The sequence below is a fragment of the Salvelinus fontinalis genome, chromosome 2 (genome assembly GCF_029448725.1).
Source record: "Salvelinus fontinalis isolate EN_2023a chromosome 2, ASM2944872v1, whole genome shotgun sequence".
Taxonomy (NCBI): Eukaryota; Metazoa; Chordata; class Actinopteri; order Salmoniformes; family Salmonidae; genus Salvelinus; species Salvelinus fontinalis.
Window position 1 is genome coordinate 74,221,344 of NC_074666.1, and position 23,135 is coordinate 74,244,478.

General features: G+C 42.3%; 1 protein-coding gene across 5 annotated transcripts; it reads right to left on the minus strand.

The window, feature by feature from the left end:
- Nucleotides 1-4,797: 4,797 nt before the first annotated feature.
- LOC129825525 (ras-related protein Rab-37-like) lies at nt 4,798-23,064 on the minus strand. Of its 5 annotated transcripts, none has more exons than XM_055885707.1 (9): nt 22,560-23,061; nt 18,072-18,182; nt 8,622-8,663; nt 7,675-7,741; nt 7,526-7,578; nt 7,100-7,165; nt 6,542-6,598; nt 6,209-6,285; nt 4,798-6,010 (listed from the first exon to the last, which is right to left on the minus strand). In XM_055885707.1, exons 1-9 carry the CDS (start codon nt 22,722-22,724, stop codon nt 5,902-5,904), a joined length of 747 nt encoding a protein of 248 aa, XP_055741682.1. In that variant the 5' UTR covers nt 22,725-23,061; the 3' UTR covers nt 4,798-5,901. The 5 variants fall into 5 exon arrangements, with proteins under 5 accessions (XP_055741682.1, XP_055741691.1, XP_055741666.1 ...); XM_055885716.1 differs by lacking the exons at nt 18,072-18,182; nt 22,560-23,061 and adding exons at nt 12,681-12,791; nt 16,292-17,090; XM_055885691.1 differs by having other exon boundaries at nt 7,526-7,741; nt 22,560-23,064.
- Between the last annotated feature and the right edge of the window lie 71 nt (nt 23,065-23,135).

The window sequence follows — 23,135 nt, forward strand, 5'->3', positions numbered from 1 at the left end:
GACATTTTGCCAGGTACACTTATCAATGCATGGTAATGTCCTTAATATAATATATTGATGACTCAATATAATTTATTGATGACTCACTCATAGGCCTATCATCTCAAACTATGTATACAGAAAGGCTGATGGTCAGGTGCTATGTGATGTTTCTGAGGAATTAATGATTCTTGTTTGTGTTTGATTTAATCGTTGGTACAGCTGTACAACTGTGTGGAGGAGGAATAGTTCTTCGGAGGTTTATGGTCTATGGGATTGATAGACTGGATGGGGAGGGGAGAGCTAGATTCCAGGTACAATGCTGAGCCAGGTACAATGAGTAATGGGTGTTCTGCCTGGCACCACCATCTCCACTACAGACGCCACCATCCAGGTTGATATAGCCCTGCAACTCAGCTCAAACTGAACCTCTTTCGTACAGTACCAGTAAATAACCATTTTCAAATTACAAGGCTGTGAGGATTCCCATAATCTCACAATCATCTCTATATGTGGTGGTTTGAAATAAACATGTTCTGTCTGTCGCAATAAGTGGATGTATTACTGGCTTGTTTTTTTAATATATATATATATATATATATATTAAATGATTCAGTAGGATGTATTTCACAACACAATCCAGTCCCTTTGTGACTTTGTGTATGTTTGGAGCTATTTGTGTGAAACAAATAATGAGTGGTGATGGAGCGACTGCCTTTAAAAATCAACGAATCCCTTTGAAAATGGCCTATGTGGCATTGATATGAGTCAGAAACAGTGTGTCAAAATTGACTACAAAGTGTAAATAGGATCATTTTGGTCATAAAGTCAGTCTTGTCTAAAACTGAGTGTGGAACATCCGTGCGTCACAACTGGTAATGAAGGTTGGGTTTTGATTTGACGAGTTTCATTTGCCTACTAACATGGGGTGAACAGCTGCAGTGATTGCTCTCGCCAATAGCATAGACAGTGAGACAGACCTGCCCAGCAGCTCCGACTTTGTTTACATAAGACAACGTGTGTTGCATTTCTTTACTTGAGAAATACTGTACCACACACTTCAGTTCGATGTAAAATCACGCAACTAAAACATCCTAGTCAAAAACGTCAAAATGAATTACAGATTTCTTGAGTAATATTAGATTCATTATGGTGATTTTGAGGCTTCTCATGGCGGACAAACATCATTAACCAAACGCGGAATCGGTCAGGAAACACCCCAAGACTGAAATCTTGTTTTTCTACAGAAAAACACACCTGCCAATCAGCGTGTTCAGTGGCTCTTTAAAATGTAACGCCCTATTATTATTTGAAAAGCAATGCTGCCACCTGGTGGGAGGCAACTTCAGTACAACACATCCCATCCACCCACAGCAGGGATCATCAACTAGATTCAGCCGCTGGCCGATTTTTTTCTGGAGCGGTTGGTTGGGGGCTGGCACAATGTTTGACTAAAACATAATACTTTCAAACCTTACTTTCATTTGTATACGATCATGTGTCTCTATTATGCGTGGGAATACTTAGGTACATATTTCTTAAATTAAAATAACTTGAAGCTGGTTTCCTGGTATTTTTAGTCTTTTATGTACAACAATGAAAATTCCACCCAAAAAATATGTATACAGTACCAGTCCAAAGTTTGTGAAATGCTTACTTACAAGCCCTTAACCAACAATGCAATTTTAAGAAAAATAAGTGTTAAGTAAAAAATAGATGAGTAAAACATTTAAAATAATAATAATTAAAGAGCAGCATTAAAATAACAGTAGCGAGGTTATATACAGGGGGTATCGGTACAATGAGTCAATGTGCGAGGGCACAGGTTAGTTGAGGTAATTGAGGTAATATGTACATGTAGGTAGAGGTAAAGTGACTATGCATAGATAATAAACAGAGACAAGCAGTGGAGTAAAATAAGGGGGGGGGCATTTGATTAGCTGTTCAGGAATCTTATGGTTTGGGGATAGAAACTGTTAAGATAGTTTGTTGGTGATGTGAACGCCAAGGAACTTGAATCTCTCAACCTGCTCCACTACAGCCCTGTCGATGAGAATGGGAGCATGCTTGGTCCTCCTTTTCCTTTTGTCCACAATCATCTCCTTTGTCTTGATCACCGTTGAGGGAGAGGTTGTTGTCCTGGCACCACACGTCCAGGTCTCTGACCTCCTCCCTATAGGCTGTCTCATCGTTGTCGGTGATCAGGCCTACCACTGTTGTGTCGTCTACAAACTTAATGATGGTGTTGGAGTCGTGCCTGGCCATGCAGTCAAGGATGAACAGGGAGTACAGGAGGGGACTGAGCATGCACCCCTGAGGTGCCCCTGTGTTGAGGATCAGAGTGGCAGATGTGTTGTTACCTACCCTGACCACCTGGTGGGCGGCCCGTCAGGAAGTCCAGGATCCAGTTGCAGAGGGAGGTGTTTAGTCCCAGGGTCCTTAGCTTATTGATGAGCTTTGAGGGCATTATGGTGTTGAACGCTGAGCTGTAGTCAATGAATAGCATTCTCACATAGGTGTTCCTTTTGTCCAGGTGGGAAAGGGCAGAGAGGAGTGCAATAGAGATTGCGTCATCTGTGGATCCTTTGGGGCGGTACGCAAATTGGAGTGGGTCTAGGGTTTCTGGGATAATGGTGTTGATGTAAGCCATGACCAGCCTTTCAAAGCACTTCATGGCTACAGACGTGAGTGCAACGGGTCAGTAGTCATTTAGGCAGGTTACCTTAGTGTTCTTGGGCACAGGCATTATGGTGGTCTGCTTGAAACATGTTGGTATTACAACTCAGTCAGGGACAGGTTGAAAATGTCAGTGAAGACACTTGCCAGTTGATCAGCACATGCTCAGAATACACATTCTAGTAATCCGTCTGGCCCTGCGGCCTTGTGAATGTTGAACGGTTTAAAGGTCTTACTCACATTAGCTACGGAGAGCGTGATCACACAGTTGTCCGGAACAGCTGATGCTCTCATGCATGCTTCAGTGTGGCTAGCCTCGAAGCGAGCATAGAAATAATTTAGCTCGTGTCACTGGGCAGCTCGCGGCTGTGCTTCCCTTTGTAGTCTGTAATAATTTGCAAGCCCTGCCACATCCGACTAGCATCAGAGCCGGTGTAGTATGATTCAATCTTAGTCCTGTATTGACGCTTTGCCTGTTTGATGGTTCATCGGAGGGCATAGAAGGGTTTCTTATAAGCGTCTGGGTTAGAATCCCACTCCCTGAAACTGGCAGCTCTACCCTTTAGTTCAGTGCGGATGTTGCCTGTAATCAATTACTTCTGGTTGGGGTATGTACGTACGGTCACTGTGGGGACGACATCATCGATGCACTTATTGATGAAGCCAGAGACTGATGTGGTGTACTCCTCAATGCCAACGGAAGAATCTCAACCACCTTCATGAGGTAGTCTCCTGGAATGCATTTCAATTAACAGGTGTGCCTTGTTAAAAGTTAATTTGTTGAATTTCTTTCCTTCTTAATGCGTTTGAGCCAATCAGTTGTGTTGTGACAAGATAGGAGTGGTATACAGAAGATAGCCCTATTTGGTAAAAGACCAAGGTTATATTATGGCAAGAACAGCTCAATTAAGCATGGAGAAATGACAGTGCATCATTATTTTAAGACATGAAGGTCAGTCAATGCGGGAAAATTTCAAGAACTTTGAAAGTTTCTTCAAGTGCAGTTGCTAAACCCATCAAGCGCTGTAAGGAAACCGGCTCTCATGAGGACCGCCACAGGAAAGGAAGACTCAGAGTTACCTCTGCTGCAGAGTATAAGTTCATTAGAGATACCAGCCTCAGAAATTGCAGCCCAAATAAATGCTTCACAGAGTTCAAGTAACAGACACATCTCAACATCAACTGTTCAGAGGAGACTGCGTGAATCAGGCGTTCATGGTCGAATTGCTGTAAATAAACCACTACTAAAGGACACCAATAAGAAGAAGACACTTGTTTGGGCCAAGAAACACGAGCAATGGACATTAGACCGGTGGAAATCTGTCCTTTGGTCTGATGAGTCCAAATTTCAGATTTTGGTTTCCAACCGCTGTATCTTTGTGAGACGCAGATCAGGTGAACAGATGATCTTCGCATGTGTGGTTCCCACCGTGAAGCATGGAGGAGGTGTGATGGTGTGGGGGTCCTTTGCTGGTGACACTGTCAGTGATTTACTTTGAATTCAAGGCACACTTAACCAGCATGGCTACCACAGCGTTCTGCAGCGATACGCCATCCCATCTGGTTTGCCCTTAATGGGACAATCATTGACCTCCAAGCTGTGTAAGGGCTATTTGACCAGGAAGGAGAATGATGGAGTGCTGCAACAGATGACCTGGCCTCCACAATCTCCCAACCTCAAACCAATTGAGATGGTTTGGGGTGAGTTGGAATGCAGAGTGAAGAAAAAGAAGCCAACAAGTGCTCAGCATATGTGGGAATTACTTCAACACTTTTGGAAAAGCCTTCCAGGTGAAACTGGTTGAGAGAATGCTAAGTGTGAAAAGCTGTCATCAAGGCAAACGGTGGCTACTTTGAATAATCAAAAATATATATGTTTGGTTTCTCCATATGTTATTTCATAGTTGTGATGTCTTCAATATTATTCTACAATGTAGAACATAGTAAAAATATAGAAAACCCCTTGAGTAGTTGTGTCCAAACATTTGACTGGTACTGTATATATATATTTTTTTGTTCAGAAAACTTGGGGGGGCAAATAAAACAACCGCCAGTTGGGAAACCCTGACCTATTTCCTCCTCCCCAGAGACTCAAAGAACAGATATACAAACACACACTGCAATAAAACACCACCATCTTCATTACAAAAAAATAGTTTTTATATACTGTACGATAACAAAGCACTTTTCCATGGCACTTCGTGATCACTGTGACACCTCCATAGTGAAAATAAGTGTGACATCAAGCAAATTCAATAAGCAAACATTCATAATGAACCAAATACAAAGGAACATTTTACACAATGCAACCCATGAACAACCCATGAACAACCCATGAACAACCCATGTACAGTAGAGACACAACAACAACAACATCCATTAATGATGACTGAAAGAGGCTCCACAACAACACTGTCTGAGGGAGCTCTCTCATTGGTGGATGGCACGTTTAAAAGCAAATCAAAACTCATGCTGGAACTTCTGACCACCACCTCAATTAACATTTGACCACAACATTTCAGAAAATAATTTTAATTTGGAGTATAATTACAAAATGACTGTCATTAGACATATTTTTAGCCGGTAGAGGCCGCATCTGGGACACGCTGTGTATGACACCGCAGTAGTAGAGGGTACTCCTCATACAACAGGTATAATGGCATTTAGTCCTGAATAGAATGTGGTGAAACATATGAAGCCATGAGCCCCAAAAAAATCTGTATTTTATTCCAGCTAACATCTTTACATAAAGTGATCAGATCATTTCTTCATTTCTTTGTAAATATGGCAATATTGGGGTAAGAAATTCCATTTGGATTTCCACTCCTTCCTTATGGCAATAATGAGTAAGGCTGACAGGCTGCAGCTGCAGCATGTGATACACATGAACTAAATGATCTGAGCATGTTTCAAATATAAATTCACATTTTAAATACACTGGTAATGGATTTCTATCCAACTGAAAACACTGACATGGTTTTTCTCCTGATAGGGGTAGAATGAGGGTTGTCTAGTTACCATAGGCTTTCCAAGTAGGTGGGGAGCAGACCAGGTGCTCTCTTTTTCACAATGTGGTTGCTCTGCTCTTTTTGACTACTCGCTATCTGATGATGCTATTTTAGGGGGACTGTCTCCCTACTGCTCTATGTCTCTCTCTATCTCCCTCCTTTTGTAGATGTTTGTGTCTCTCTCTTGTTCCTCTCTCACTGTGGCCTGGTGTGGTGTAACAGTTGGTGAGAGGTTTAGCTACATGTAGCCACCACAGCAGCCAGACTTCTGCTTCTCAGACGCAATGTAGTCGTGGATCTGGAACTTGGGCTCATTGGGCTGCTGGGCAGCTCTGTGCTTCAACTCCCTGAGAGAGAGCGCGAGAGAGCGAGAGAGAGAGTGAGAGAGAGAGCGAGAGTGTGTGGGATGGAGCAGTGCAGAGCAGAGAAATTGAAAACAAAAGGGAAAAGAGAAGGAGAGATGAGGAACATAATTTGGCAATATGTCTTTGCCCTTTCACATACAGTGCAACTTTCATTTAGAAATAACATGAGTCGTGACTTACTTTGCTACAGCCAGGAAGGCCAGCTCTACATTGACTCCAGTCTTGGCACTGGTCTCCATGAAAGGGACTCCATATTCCTGAAAAGCATCCAGGGCTTTTAATGGCACCACTCAAGTACACCCCATTCATCATATGAATGAACTCACTACCAAACACTCAGAGTGATACATCTCTCCAACACTTGATGGAACATCAGTTCACAAGTGCAGTTTATAAATGAACATTTCAAGCTCGTTTTCATTTCACAGTGCTGTACAGTTGCTTTTGAAGAGGTTACTTGGTGTTTTTCAGTAGGAGAGTGGAGCAAACCCTTAAGTGGGCCTTGTCTCTTACCTTGGCCAGCTTCTCTCCCTCCTCACGCTTGATGACCCTCTCTCCGGCCATGTCCGTCTGTTTGGACAGAGCAGAGGAGAGTCATGGACACAACTAGTCCATTAGATCCAGAGAGGCACCACTACATCAGCCCACACAAGCCACAGCAGTTCCCAGGGCAGTCTCTGACCACAGGCCAAACATTGCTCAGAGAGAAATGTGCCCTGTCCTGCTGCTCTCCCCAGCTCTGGGAATAAATTATGTCTGGTGGAACGTGACAGCAATGACCCAGTGTCTCTGTAGTAGCACCACCAGTTCTATGATCTATGGGTGCTGCTGAGATGCCACCAGTTCTATTGAAATCATCACAACACATGTATTCACTAGTAACGTTCTAATTCAGCTTCAATATAAACTCAGAGGCTGAGACACTGTGTGTGTGGGTGTGTGTAATTAGGCTACAAAGTCAATAGCAGAAACAAATATGTTTCTGTGTGTGTTGTGTTCTTATTGTTACTTTTTGGTATGACGACTTCTCTTGATACACTCTACAAATCCAAAATGATGTCTAGCTCACACCTTGTTGCCGAGCAACATGATGACCACATCCTTCTGAGCATACTCATGAATTTCAGTCAGCCAGGCCTATATGGGAGGGGGGGAAGAGAGAGAGAGAAAGAGAGCGAGAGAGAGATTTAAAAATGAGATTAGTCAGTAAAAATGCCAGTGCTAAAGGAGATCCTCTCTACAAAAACATAATCAATTTCTCTGCTCTGCTGCTTTGGTAACTACTTTCTATTCGGCCATTCTGAGCTGCACTTCCTCTTATCCCCAAACCTTCAAAAACTTAAAAGATGGCTTCAGTAACTTCAGTAATGTAATGTGGAGGCCATATATTACTTGGCATGTAAAATGAACTCTGGGTTCTTCCTCTAAAAGGGGGCTTATGAGAAGACGTGAGGAGATAAGAAGGAGGAGTGAAGAGTGACATGATAGGTTTCTCACCCTGATGTTGTCAAAGGATGACTTGCTGGTGATGTCATAGAGCAAGAGGAGGGCTGAGGAGAGAAAGGCAGAGAGTCTCACACAGCCATGTGTTCTTAGTATTCTACAACACACACAACCAGGAAGTGTTTTAATAGAGCAGAGATTACCCTGTGCGTCTCTGTAGTAAGCGTGCGTGACACTGCGGAATCTCTCCTGTCCTGCAGTATCCCAGATCTGGGAGAAAGAGGTGAAACAAATTAATTATAACAATGTAATAAACCTGGAAAATGGGACAATATCACAACCAGCAGCAACCAATGAGCATGCAAGTCATAATGGGATTACGTGAAATTAATGATCAATATATTTAACAGTGTAATACATTAGAATAGTCACGTGGCTTATTTATTTTATATTTTACCAGGTAAGTTGATTGAGAACACATTCTCATTTACAGAAATTACGTGGGGAATAGTTACATAGAAGAGGAGGGGGTTGAATGAGCCAATTGGAAGCTGGGGATGATTAGGTAGCCATGATGGTACAACGGCCAGATTGGGAATTTAGCCAGGACACCGAGGTTAATACCCCTAATCTTACGATAAGTGGCGTGTGATCTTTAGTGACCACAGAGAGTCAGAAGACACCCGTTTAACATCCCATCCAAAAGACGGCACCCTATACAGGGATATATCCCCAACCACTGCCCTGGGATCTTTTTGTTTTTGACCAGAGGAAAGAGTGCCTCCTACTGGCCCTCCAACACCACTTCCAGCAGCATCTGGTCTCCCATCCAGGGACCAACACTGCTTAGCTTCAGAGGCTAGCCAGCATTGGAATGCAGGGTGGTGTGCTGCTCAGACAAAACCCACCGAAGGCATTTAAATGTTTGGCACCTCTCAGCCAGCATTGTTAATAGAACAGGATATGATAACAACGTATTTGCAATTGATAAGCTGTGGTTACATAGGGACACTTGAGTGTTGACCACATACGCCACTGCCCACTGTGTAATATTATGATACTGACTGTGGTTTAATGAATTAGACTGGTAGGGATAGGATCACAGGAATAGTGGTATCAATGTTGGGTGTAGAGGTCCCTGCTCTCTCACCTGGAGTTTGACCTTCACGTTGTCCACCGTCACAACTTTATTCTGATGAGGAGAGGAAACAGTTAACCACAGGACTGTCTATGGGGGTCTTTTTGCAGAATAGAGACAGACTCAGACAAAACACATCACAGGTATTTAAATATTAAGAAGCTTCAGAAAGCAAGAATATTCTAAAGAACAAACAGAGCGGAAATGGCACAGCATGCTGTATAGCAGTGGCGACCCGTCATTCAGGGCAGGTGGGCCTGTGAGCCCCACCTTTTTTGCAAAAATAAATAAATAAATATATATTCTGTTTTTTTGGGGGGGGGCTTGCCTGTTTTGCATGTTATTTTGGCATTAATATGTGTCACATATCAGTTTGCAAACAGTGTAAAAAAAAAATATATATATATATCATTTAGTTAATAAAGCTGCATTTAAACAGGCAGCTCTAAAATGCAGGTGTTTCAGCCTAGCTCAGTGCTTTATGTGGTGGTGGGGCAGGCCAGCAGAAAATAGGAGCATTGCACTGTGATTGGCTCAGTGTTCTGTCACTCATGGGGACACACTGTCACCCGCTTTTAGTAAGTAAGGGTAGACATCAAGAATGTGAGCCCTTTGGGTTCTGTCATAGACTTCTGTCATAAAAGTGCCCTTCCAAGAAGGCTCAAGGTCATTGGCCACAGATAAAACGACGTCAAATCACGTTATATCTACAGTAGCTTTGATTGGACTGATCATGTCAACATCTCACTTTCAAAGTCTTAGCTAGCAGTCATCATCAGTTGTCATCAAGTCAACAATCTACTGGCAAATCCTTTTAAATCCTTGTCATATGAAGAGAAATAATGAAGAGAAATTATAGATAAAACGTATCGGTGCTCATCGGCCATTGGACATAAAGATTACACAACAAGTTGGAAATCGCAAATTCAACAATGAGCCATTTGAAAGGAATCAGTGGCTAACTGCAAGCGTTGCAAAGAAACCACTAACGTTAGCCTGCTATTCAATGGAGTGGCTGTGTCCCTTCCCCCCCTAAATCCAGAGAATGGCAAAGTTTGATGACAAAATTTGCCCATTAAGGACCGCTGCGCCACCTCACCACAAGGTGAGTCCAAAAATGTATTCCATGCTGCCGCATAAATGATGTAATATGCAAGGGGGAAATGTATACTGTAGCTAAGAAAGTAATACTAAGTGTTTGTGTAATAACCTGTTAGTAACCCATGTGCCTCACCATAATAATTTGGTCTATTTTCACCAACGCGGTACTGTAAACACATCATTCGTGGCCCGGTGTGTGCTTGTTTGGCTACTGTTTTGTACAGCTTTCACCCAAACGGCGTTCAATGTGCCTTACCCTAATAATTTGGTCTACTTTCACCTCTTAATTTCGTCAACTGTTCTAACTTGGTGGTGCACATATAGCCTATAACCTGTTTTGGAGAACTGTAATCATCAAATATTGTAAAAGCTTTCATTGTCTGTTTATATGCCCCCTTTTTTTATCCTACGGTTCTGACTTGTACAGGGAGTACACTGTAAGAATGGCCCATGTTCTGAATTCTGTCGCTGTACATTTCAAAAGTGCTGAACAAATAGTTATATTGACTACGTCTGTCGTCGCTTGCTCATTAACATCTTAATCGGAATTATGGAATTCCCCTTATCCTCGTCGTCCCCTTATGCCATAGTTTGTACATCTCATTTGTCAGTAGAAACCACATTTGTTTAAGAAAGTCTGCCATGTCAGCTATGTTTTTTAAAAGGCAGTAAATGAGGCTGAATGAACTGTTTTGCTGCCAGACAAGGCTCCGCTGAAAGCCAGGTTTAGCAGTGGTAAGGTGTTAGGACTCTGCTGTTGGGACAGCTTTATGTAGGCCCTAACAGTTTGTGGGCACCGTTTGAAACCATTATAGTGCAATTCATGTATTGTTTAGTGTTGTGTTATGGCTTTGATGGCATGCATCCCACTTTTGGGGGGAGGGGGGGGGGGGGGGCCCACCAAGATTTCCATGCTAAAATCACCACTGCTATATAGACTCATACAGACAACATGAAAACTAAGAGGAGCTTCAGAGGCCGGCAAAGAAAGCCAATTGCTACACCCACACTACAGAGGTTCTGGAATTAGACTTAATTGCACAATAGTGAGAAAGAAGACTGGCAAAATAACAACCCACTCCCCCGCTAATTTCCTGTGGCTGTCAGGGACGCCATGTGATTTCCTGTATAGGCAGGATTCTAAAATAGTCATGAGTGAAAAAAATAATATTAGCTACGGATATGGATTAGTGAAAAACATCTTGTGAAAGATGCTCTGCAAGACAATATAGAAGGAATATGGAAGATTGAGGAGGAATAAGATGCTTCCAAGTGAAAAACATATCTTGTGAAAAATGCTCATCGAGGGAGTATAGAAAGAATATGGAAGATTGAGAAGGAATAAGATGCCTAAGTCATGTGAAATGATGTGTCCTTTCTAAACTAAGTCCCAAATACGTATATACACCCACCCACACACACAAGAACAAACTCAATGGCACACATTCTAGAGGTCAACCAATAACAGCATGTTGTAAGGTCAGTCTGCTGTGTAGGTGTCATTATTATGCAGGTAACTGAACCAGTTAACCTCACCCTGGCCGTTTAAACTTCCTGTTTGTATTTCAGGGGAAAACAGGAGGAAAGTCACTAAGTGAAAACATGACACAAGCAACAATGTTGAAATTAAGGAAGTGAACGCTACAACTGGTACATATCACTTCCTCTAAGCTAACCTCATTACTCCACTATCAGTACCCGGGTACAGTCAGCCCCTGCCTTTCCTGTGAGCACACTGTGACAGACACACACTCTCTCTGAAGTGAGGCCAATCTTCTGAAATGGCCCCTCTCAATGGGAGTCACCACCCATTGAGACTTCCACCTTGGCAGAACAGACATGGTCCAACCCCTGCATTAGTTGCCATGGGTTTCCATTTTTCCCTCCAATTATTACGCAGATTGGCCACACACGGCTTTGCGTTGACACGCCCGCATGCTGAGTAACTGCTACAAGGAAGCAGGGCCAAAATAGCCCTGCCACGTTAGCTAGTCACAGCAGTCTTCCCATCCACACAGGGTATTGACTGGTATAGCTGGAGGCTTAGCAAGGAACATATTGACTGATGATGTATCAGTCTCAAAATCATCTCTCCTTATAATCTTCTGTTCCATACAGATGCAATGCAAGTAGCCGTGGGTGGTCACTACACACAACTCATTGTTATAATGCACTTATTTATGAATCTCATGAATAGTTATTACCTGTTGCACAAGCATGGAGAAAATAATCTCCATTTGTCTACATAAACACTCCACACATCCCTATCCATGTTGTACTCCCATCCCAGGCAGTCCTAATGTCTACACCATCAACACAGAGTGGTAACACAGTACTCTGCCTTAATGCAACATCATTTCCTCCAAAACTGCCATTTTACCAGCCATTAGATAGAGTGTTTTCTTTGGAGGGTGAGTGGGTCCAAATCCACTGGTGCAAGAGTATTTCTTTCTGTCCATATTCTCTCTCTTTTTCCATCTCTCACTCATTTTCTCTATCTTTTTCTCTCTCTCCAGCAGCTGGTTGGAAGCTATGGAAATCTGTCCCCCACATGAGAGCTGCTTGTTTATTTGACCCCAGCCAGGACAGAGCATCGTTTGTGGGGGTAACGTACAGCTCCTCCAGGCTGAAAACAATCATTCTAGAGCCATATGCAGCACATTAGCAGAAGTGCTCTATGGACTTGACTGATTTGTGAAAGGGTTTGTACATTTTGAGCCATCATCGCTCCATGAAAACACTTTAAAGTGGTTATTGGATTTACAGATTTAACTGAAATAGGATGGGAAAATATTTTATGTATGGATTCTTCAACAACATTCTAGCGTTTATCTTGTAAATAGACCATTTAGAAATGAGAAAGAACAGAGAGAAACAGCAGACATAATGCATACATTATGAATGTATAGACACACAGAACCTTCCAACCATGAGTTGACCCCACTCTGAGTCTACTGACATCTCTCTCACCCTAAAGTCTATTCCCACGGTGGCTATGAAGTTGCCTCCCAAAAAGGCCCCGTCTTTAAAGCGCACCAGCGCACACGTCTTCCCCACCGCAGAGTCTCCCAGCAGCATCACCTAGAGAGGCGTCACAGCCAGAGGTCAGAGAGAGGGGTTAGGGGTCATACCTGGGCCCAACACACTGGCATCAACCCTCACATGACCAGAAGAATGGTAATAACTCCAAACAAGCTTTCACTGAACAATGTTTGGTCTTAAGAGATGAATCATAGAGTGCAACTGGTTCATATGCAAATTACTTTCTGAAAGTAATCTGTTGATTATTTCATGATGCTGTGCATCCATGAGAAGTGAAACCTATAAAACTAGAATTTCACGACATCATGGTGACTAGTGTTGTTAAGTGTCAAAGCACTGACTCATGATCCTATTGCAAAATGTTCTTGTTGTTTTAGCCTCATCTGAACTTCCTGGTTATTTATTGGGCACCTGATTTAGTTTGGATATTTTATCCACCCGTTGATTTCATCTTTATAAGGTTGTAGACTAAATGATATGGTTGATGTGTGGGACTACCCTTATTAATTTGATCATTCATATTTCAACATGAGTAGTGTTCTGCAGTAAAACAGCTTAGAGTGGATATGTATGAGAGATCATATTTGCACAAACCATCATGGGACTGATGTGAAACTACTTGACTATGTAAATGACCTGTTGAACTTCTGCTTGGTCTAGTCCATTAACCACTCTCCTGATTCCGATCAATCCCCAAACGCTCATGATTAAAAGTACTATGTAACAATATGCACCTTTACTGTAATTACATTTTAAATACAATAACATGGACTTTTTCCCCTAAGATTTGGAGAGAAATGTACTATTACGTGGTATGCAGTTAACCTGTATTACCAAGTGTTACATTCTCCCTTGAGACAATATTTAGATATCATTAAGAATGGAAGGACTGAATAGCGTGATTCATATCAAATAAACCTGTGTCACATTGGATACATTATCCAGTGGTGTAAAGTACTACTTATGTAGTTTTTTGGGGTATCTGTACTTTACTATTTATATTTTTGCCAATTTTTACTTCACTACATTCCTAAAGAAAATAATGGACTTTTTACTCCATACATTTTCTCTGACACCCAAAAGTACTCGTTACATTTTGACAAGTAAATGGTCCAATTCACACACGTATCAAGAGAACATCGCTGGTCATCCCTACTGCCTCTGATCTGTAGGACTCACTAAACACAAATGCTTCATTTGTAAATTATGTCTGAGTGTTGGAGTGTGTCCCTGGCTATGCGTCAATAAAAACTAAAAACATTGTCCCCTCTGGTTTATACTTTTACTTTTGATACTTAAGAATCAAAAGTAAATGGAATTGCTCAAATGTACTTAAGTATACTTAAAACCAAATGCTTTTAGACTTTTACTTAAGTATTTTACTGGGTGACTTTCACTTGAGTCATTTTCTATTAAAGGTATCTTTACTTTTACTCAAGTATGACTTTTTCCACCACTGACATTATCCATAAGGGAGGGGTGAAATTGGTGTGCACTGGTGTGTGGCAAGGCACATAATTAATAGTGGTGTGGTAATTAAGAGTAATGTAAACAGAATAGAAGCTTGCCACAATGATAACAGCTGTTCTTATTCCATCGTGGTATATTGTGCTACATTAAGGGGAAACTTCACAAAAGCAAGGGCTACCCTCTTAGAAAAAAAGGTGCTATCTAGAACCTAAAAGGGTTCTTTGGCTGTCCCGATTGGAGAACCCTATGAAGAACCCTTGTTGGTTCCAAGTAGACCCGTTTAGGGTTGCATGTAAACTCAGCAAAAAAAAAAACGTCCCTTTTTCAGGACCCTGTTTTTCAAAAATAATTAGTAAAAATCCAAATAACTTTGCAGATCTTCATTGAAAAGGGTTTAAACACTGTTTCCCATGCTTGTTCAATGAACCATAAACAATTAATGAACATGCACCTGTGGAACGGTCGTTAAGACACTAATAGCTTAAAGACGGCGAGCAATTAAGGTCACAGTTATGAAAACTTAGGACACTAAAGAGGCCTTTCTACCAACTCTGAAAAACAGCAAAAGAAAGATGCCCAGGTTCCCTGCTCATCTGCGTGAACGTGCCTTAGGCATGCTGCAAGGAGGCATGAGGACTGCAGATGTGACCAGGGCAATAAATTGCAATGTCCGTACTGTGAGACGCCTAAGACAGCGCTACAGGGAGACAGGGCGGACAGCTGATTGTCCTCGTAGTGGCAGACCACGTGTAATAACACCTGCACAGGATCGGTAGATCCGAACATCACACCTGCGGGACAGGTACGGGTATGGCAACAACAACTGCCCGAGTTACACCAGGAACGCACAATCCCTCCATCAGTGAACAGACTGTCCGCAATAGGCTTAGAGAGGCTGGACTGAGGGCTTGTAGGCCTGTTGTAAGGCAGGTCCTCACCAGACATCACTGGCAACAATGTCTCCTATGGGCACAAACCCACCGTCGCTGGACCAGACAGGACTGTCAAAAAGAGCTCTTCACTGACGAGTTGTGGTTTTGTCTCACCAGGGGTGATGGTCGGATTCACGTTTATCGTCGAAGGAATGAGCGTTACACTGAGGCCTGTACTCTGGAGCGAGATCGATTTGGAGGTGGAGGGTCCGTCATGATCTGGGGCGGTGTGTCACAGGCAATCTCAACGCTATGCGTTACAGGGAAGACATCCTCCCCCCTCATGTGGTACCCTTCCTGCAGGCTCATCCTGACATGACAATGCCACCAGCCATACTGCTTGTTCTGTGCGTGATTTCCTGCAAGACAGGAATGTCAGTGTTCTGCCATGGCCAGCGAAGAGCCCGGATCTCAATCCCATTGAGCATGTCTGGAACCTGTTGGATCGGAGGGTGAGGGCTAGGGCCATTCCCCCCAGAAATGCCTGGGAACTTTCAGGTGCCTTGGTAGAAGAGTGGGGTAACATCTCACAGCAAGAACTGGCAAATCTGGTGCAGTCCATGAGGAGGAGATGCACTGCAGTACTTAATGCAGCTGGTGGCCACACCAGATACTGACTGTTACTTTTGATTTTTACCCCCACTTTGTTCAGGGACACATAATTCCATTTCTGTTAGTCCCAGGTCTGTGGAACTTGTTCAGTTTATGTCTCAGTTGTTGAATCTTATGTTAATACAAATATTTACACATGTTAAGTTTGCTGAAAATAAATACGGTTGACAGTGAGAGGACGTTTCTTTTTTTGCTGAGTTTAGAACCTTTTCCACAGAGGGTTCTACCTGGAACAAAAAAGGGTTTAATTTGGAACCAAAGGGGTTCTTCTATGGGGACAGACTTTTTTATAAGAGTGTACTGGTGTGCAGAGTAGACAGGCTACTGTATTTTAATAGATTTTCCTTCATTTGTTTGAGAGATGGACACCTGTACCACCAGTGAAGCTTCTCAATTTGGCTACAGTCAATATTAATACCAGCAGGCAGCGCCATAACATGATCATAAGCATAATACTGTTATAGGCACATAATAAACATAGCCTAATAATATAAATCCCAATAATAAGAATAGCCTAATACAGACCTTGAAGGCAATATCAAAATACTCGCAAACCGAGGCGCATCTCTCCAACACATATTTTGATGTTCCGTTTTTAGTCTCTTTATCCTTCAACGATGCCTTCTTTGTGGACATCGCAATGACTATCACCACAGTATCACCGAGATCTGTCAGCGCGCCGCGCGATGTTCCTCCCGAGATGCCAGTGACTCAAAACCAGTTAACACGAGCAATGAGTCCATCGGCAGTCATTTAGCGTTGTCCAAAACCACCCAGCGCTTTCTAAGAACAGTTTCTTGACGCTGAATCAACTAATGCCAATCATAGAGTCGTGGTTAAAACTTAAAGGGGCATTCTCTTGAGGAAGCGGCTACATTCGTGGAGAAAATATAATCAATATGCGGAAACATTTCTCAGTTATGCAGAACGTTGGAACGGATCCGCATCATTCTTTACGCGTTGGCAGATGAAACGACGTTGCTATTGTCATTTGTCCAATGAAGATAATGTTATTTATGTCTATGAAATGAGGCAGTTTTTTGTAATTTTCATAAATGAAAACAACTAGGTCTTCAACCGAGCCACGGACGCAACAGGCAGTGATGGCACGGGTTATTAGTCACAGGTGGTACTGAACTCGTTGATCATGAAAGAGGAGGAGTTCAGCGAACGAAAAAAAACGTCTGTCAACGTGTTGCCACTGAAAAATACACTTTTCGGTTTCAATCCTAAATTAATGCTATTCCAGTGATTTCAGAATTCAGAAAAATTCCTACAATTTAATCCACAACATGTCAGGTAGGTGGTCTTTCCTCACCAATGTCTACTTTTCAAAGGATGTATGTAGCCTTGAGAAAATACAGTATAAACAGACAGTGTTCATATGAGAATCTCATTTTCTTTCACTTAATTGACATGACATAATGTCAAAAATGTTCTCCTAATTGCCAAGCCATGTATAATCATGTAGATGGATACCAGCTGAATCTTTGACTAAGAGTTTGTCTCCCCCCAGTGGTCAAAAGAGAGAGACGAGAAAAAGAGATGTTTGTGGGTGTATCTCTCTAGCTCCATCACTTCACATTACAGGCAGTTGTGGGCTCAGACAGACAGACGGACAGACAGACAGACAGACGGACGGACAGACAGACAGACAGACAGAAAGACTGGAGAACATTGGTTAATCTTCTATCCACCTAGTACAACAAATGTTTCTGCAAGTGCAACCAAACCATTTTATACCCACTGCATTTTCGTCACAACATTTTACTGTATGACAAAGCATTTTTCGCATCTCCAAGGTAAGCAGCTTTCTGTGTCCTTTTTCTGCATTGCTTTTGTGTGGCTTATATGCCTTCAGACAAACAAAGCCTTCGTCATCACTGTCTGTCACAGCACAAAACATTCAGGTCTATTTCTGAAAATAGCATCACCCTGAGCTTTATATCTTCTACAGTCCCGTTCTTTCTGTTTTTCTTTCTTTCTGTCTGTCTTTCTTTCTTTCTTTCATTTTCTCTGTGAATGGAAGCCCACCATACATCATCACAGTGATAATGTAGACTGTATATGCAGACAATCATCACTCCACATTCACAACAGTGAGTGATACATCTGCGAAACACAGCTATCCATCAGGGAACAGACCAACTGGTGCATCATTAACTTGGCACCTCAGACAACAGCATTTAGGGACCCTGGAAGGGAAGACACTTGTTGTCCCATCAATCCCAGTAACAAAGTGATCTGGTCCTTCATGGTCACTTGTCCCCTATGGCTCATGGCAGACAATAACGCAGAGACTCACCGTGAAGCCGATGCCCACAGTGGCAGAGAAGGAGCCGGGTATGAACTTGCCTTGGTCATACTGGACGAGCAGAGAGGTCTTCCCCACGCCGCTGTCTCCCACCATGATGGTCTGTGGATAGCAGGAAGAACAGAGAGCAGGTTAGCCACATCACATCACAGCACTACACAGAACAGCATAGTGCACTCTTATAAAAAAGGGTTCTCCGGCTGCCCCCATAGCATAACCCTTTTTGGTTCCAGGGAGAACCCTTTTTGGTTCCACGAAGAACCATTTTGGGTTCCATGTAGAACCCTTCATGGAAAGGGTCCTACGTGGAACCCAAAAGGGTTCTACCTGGAACCAAAAAGGGTTCTTCAAATGGTTCTCCTATGGGGACAGCAGAAAAAACATTGTACTTTCTAGATAGCACCTTTTTTTCTAAGAGTGTACAGTACAGCACAGCACACTGCTCATCTATAGGCCTGTACAATGAGTGGGTGTAGCGTACCCTACTGTATATGTGCATCTGTTGCTTACAGTGCGGAACATGCCCTTGCCTGATGCCATATAATGTGTGTAATATAATGTGATGCTATGAAGGTCACTTGGGTAAATACCCGACGGGAGGAGGGAAATGGCAGTGGATGAGTCTGAATGTACCAGGGATATAAGGCAGCTGCAGCCTGAGCATCATGTCAGCCATGCTACTTGGATTCAAGACGATGCTCTCTGTGCCCCAAAGGGAGCATTAAGAGATTTCTCCTTGCCCACTCAACTGAAAAACCTCTTGCACAATGACACACAGCACAGACAAACACACATCAGCAGGCTACACACACACGCACACACACACACACGCACACACATGCATACAGTGGTGTAGTGGAGCGTATACCCACTTATTTTTTGTTGGGCCTTGTGTATACTCCCTTCTTAATCCCCATGATGCATATCAAAGCAGTGTAGTGGAGGTATACGCCATATCAATAAATAAGTCTGATGGAACAGATCAGAATGTTTCGCTTAAAATGTTGATAAACTATTATTTCTTCACATTTTAGGCGCAGCAATGTGCACGCTACGGTAGGCCTATATTTAGAAAGAGGGGAGATCTAAAGATGTAACAACTATCATGGGTTGCTAATATGACTAGGATAATTACATTTGGCTGCTAGACAATGAAAGAAAGCTCAAAGAAAACCAATAGAACAGGAATATGCATAAGAGGAAGTCTTTAGAAAAGAATACCTCCAGGTTTCTATGGTGGGATTTTGGCTATATAGGCTACTTTGAAGCAAGGTAAGACATGCCAATTAATATAAAGTGATTATTTGCATCAATTATTGCCATTTGTTTTGCAATCTCCATCTTGTGCTATATGTGCTACAGAAACACCACTAACCAAACAACAGTGCTAGGTGCCTGCACACTTGAATTAAAGTGTATCTACACAAACAAATCTAAATGTCTTACTCGGTTGACATCCTCATTTATCTTTCAATAGTAGGCTTACTATTAGCCTACTTGCACAGTACAGATTGGGTACCTGACTGTGAAAAACCAATATGGGATTGATCATTTTAGGTCAGTCAGAGTGTATGTCACTGTTTCTCATAGAATTTTGAGAAAGAGAGAGAGACAGTCAACACTCAGTAAAGGGTACTCTTATACGATAGGAATGATTTCCCATTGCTGTGGGTCATGCGTCATCCCAACGGGGATCTGCTGTTGATTTGAGAGGGGAGCATTGCACGTGGGCATCAATAAGGCCCTGTTGCCATGGTTATCAGGTTGGTGGCTAGCCTGGGGCTCCGTGGCAGCAGTCAGCAGACGCTCTTCGCCTCTTTTGTTGACATTTATCACCTCCCAGCAGGCGGCCCCACTGCCTCTTATCTGCTGGCTCATAGAGCCTCACAGCCCACCCAGCTCCCCAACACTCTAATCACTCACATCCCTTTCTCAACTTTCTCATTTTTTAGGCCTCAGAAAGAAAATGTTAATTTCTTCATTACTGTCTCACCAGATATGGTAGAATTAGCTAAAATACATTATTTCTAGTCTTCACCCAGATTAACTCTTTCTCTTCCTACAGAATACAAAGTGGAGACTGTCTGGGGACTGGACTAGATATAAGTGCTGACATTAGTGTTGACCTTTTAAAATCTTTGATTGAAAATCTCAGATCAATTTAAAATCTCAAATCAACCAATAGACACTGACCTTTTGAAGAGACTTTAACATTCACTTATAGAAAGCTTTGGAATACATAACGTGCCATAGCATTTCTTTGTATTTGCACATTTTATTTATATTTTATTAAAGGTTAATTGTGGGGGTGGATGCTTAGGACAGGATAGCATTCATGAATACACGGTCACAACACCAACAACAGTCTGACGCAGACTTGCGGCTTCGTCTGGTGACGCATGGAGCACAAACACACACAGTGGGTGTACCCTGTGTGAAGGACTGAGCAACCAGAAGCCACTGTCAACCTACAACCACATTACTACTTCTTGTCATCCTCATCCAACTTTAATGTCTGTATGTGGGGTGGGGGTGGGGGGGGGGGCAACACGGGGTGGGGAGAGTTTGGGAAAATGGAGAGGAAGTGGGGGTGTAGCCTACCACAGGGGGCAGGAGAGAGATCCTTTTACCATAGCATCACACAAGCTCTCGTAGTAAGAGAGTACCAACCTCCCCTGAGTTGTTTTAGTTAATCAGGCATATCCCCCTAACCTGGGTACCTGTCTGTGTACTCCGTTAGATAGCTAAACAGACTGGTACCCAGACTAATAACCCCCACAGATGTCTCACAATTAATTAAGTCAAAAACAAACTATAAGGCTATGTGATTCTGTCAACCTAGAGGAAACACCCATCTCCCTGCACATCTCTCTCTTTCTAATATAGCAAAAGGTTGTTGTTTTCCTTCAGTTAATGAGAATCTACCTCTGGGGATGTCCTCATACACCCACTGAGTCATTATGCTGCATTGTTTGTGAAAGTAACACAGAGGGTAAATGGAAACATTCAACATAAGCACTTTCTGTTCCTACACCGGAGTATTCTCAGTCAGTTGGCGTGAGGGCTGGATTTATCTAGCTGCTTTGGGGAATGGAGTTGTTATAGAATGATCAAATTATTAGCATAACACTTGATGCCTATGGATAAATAATATATACTTTCTATGAATTTAAATACTTGCCCTAAAAATAAAGTGATATGAAAAAATATGAAGTTAATATTAGATGTTGCTTACTAAAGTAATTTACCCCAACAATGTTGATGAGTATAAGTGGGTGTATTGTGAAAAAAATGATGTGGCGTTAAAGTGAATTTGGTCTCTAAAGGAATAACATGCCCCAAGTCTCATCTTTCTTTCATGACATTTCCGCCCATCTACTTCCACCACACACCCACATATTTCTTGAGGTAAAAAAAAGTCATTAAAGATGAAAATTTCTCTAGAATAACTTAACGTTGGCATTAGTGCTAATGTACTAAAAAGCAGCCTTGGTCTTTAACAGGAAGATGTTCTATCAAGGCTATGAGATTACACATAGGAAGAAACAGAGAATGTAAAGGAAGCATACATATCAGGGTTGGGGTCAATTTCATTTTAATTCCAGTCAATTCAGAAAGTAAACCAAATTCCAATTCTAATACCACATTTTTCTCATTGAAAAGCATTGAAGAGAATTGGAATTTTTATTTATGCGTACTTCCTGAATTGACTGGAATTTAAATGGAATTGACCCCAACCCTGATACATATCCCTTCAATTTCGAAGTGTCCTCACATGAAGTACAAATAAAAATGCAGTCAATAATGACAAAGTATAGATCATATGAGTAGGCACTTGCTGGTGTATGTGTGTTGGTGTGGCTCACAAAAAACAAAAGGGGAGCAGTTCAACCATTACATTCCACTATAGAAAGTGATAGTCAGGTTACATTTTCATTATGTAACCTGGAGGACAAAGCTCTATCTTCTTTTTGTCCCATTGGACATGTACAGCTGTCAGCCTGGCTGTCCAGGGCCCCTGAAACCTGCCAGGTGCTGATTCAGGTGAGAGAGATGAATGAAGTCATGGAAGCTGGCAAAGGGAATGGGTTCTCCACAAGCAGTCAACCCACACTGAGATGTCCCTGCAATGCGCAACCATTCCAAATTGCTTACCTACATAGTCCAACGTTGATATTATTACCTCTACATTACACATACAACTGAAATATCCACTCAAGTAGAATGCTGACTGTTGTAGCACCTCCCATGTCACATAATGAAGGCATTGTTCACGCAGACAGAAAAGTTTACTTTTATACTATTACAGAGACACACTTAAATATTAAAATATATATTTACAAAAGAGTACAATTTAAAAGGTAGATTCTGTATATAGAGATAGGCTACCCCAGTAGAATTGGCCAATTTAGTTCAGCCTCTTTGGTGATTTTAAGTTAGCCTAAGTTAAGTGAAGTTATGAAAAAGTAGCCTAATCACCTTGTGCATTAGGTCCTCGTTATAGGGGAAAGTGATCTCGGGGGGAGTCAGGCAGTCCTCTGTATCCGTGTCCACCGCAGATGACCCATAGGCACTGTCCGAGTGAAGCACCTCGCCCTGGTCAACACATTCCATTTCAGGGGTATTCTCCATAATGATATCCATCTTTATTTGTTCCTATAGAATATTTTTGTCAACGAGTTGATAAGCTTTTTTTTTTAATACGCGTTGCTTTAAGACACGTCGCTGCAATAACTTTATCTCCTTTCCCCGCTCTCTCTCGTTTGCTGTCGCTCTTCTCTACACTCACCGCCCCCTCCTTGTCTAAATTCCCTTGCAGTTGCAGGTTTGATACTGATGCTCCTGGCAAGAACTATAGCCACCTAGGGGGATAATTTCCGCAGAGTCGAATAAAAATTTAAAGCAAATCGTTCCTACTGGAAGCGGACACGGAGGTGTACTATAGTATTTATGAAACCATGTCAACCCTGTGCGTTGAAGTGGAAGACGTGCATCGTGTTCAGCACCATGGTGAGCGCCTTTCTTCAAACGCAAATCATCACGTGTCTTCTCTTT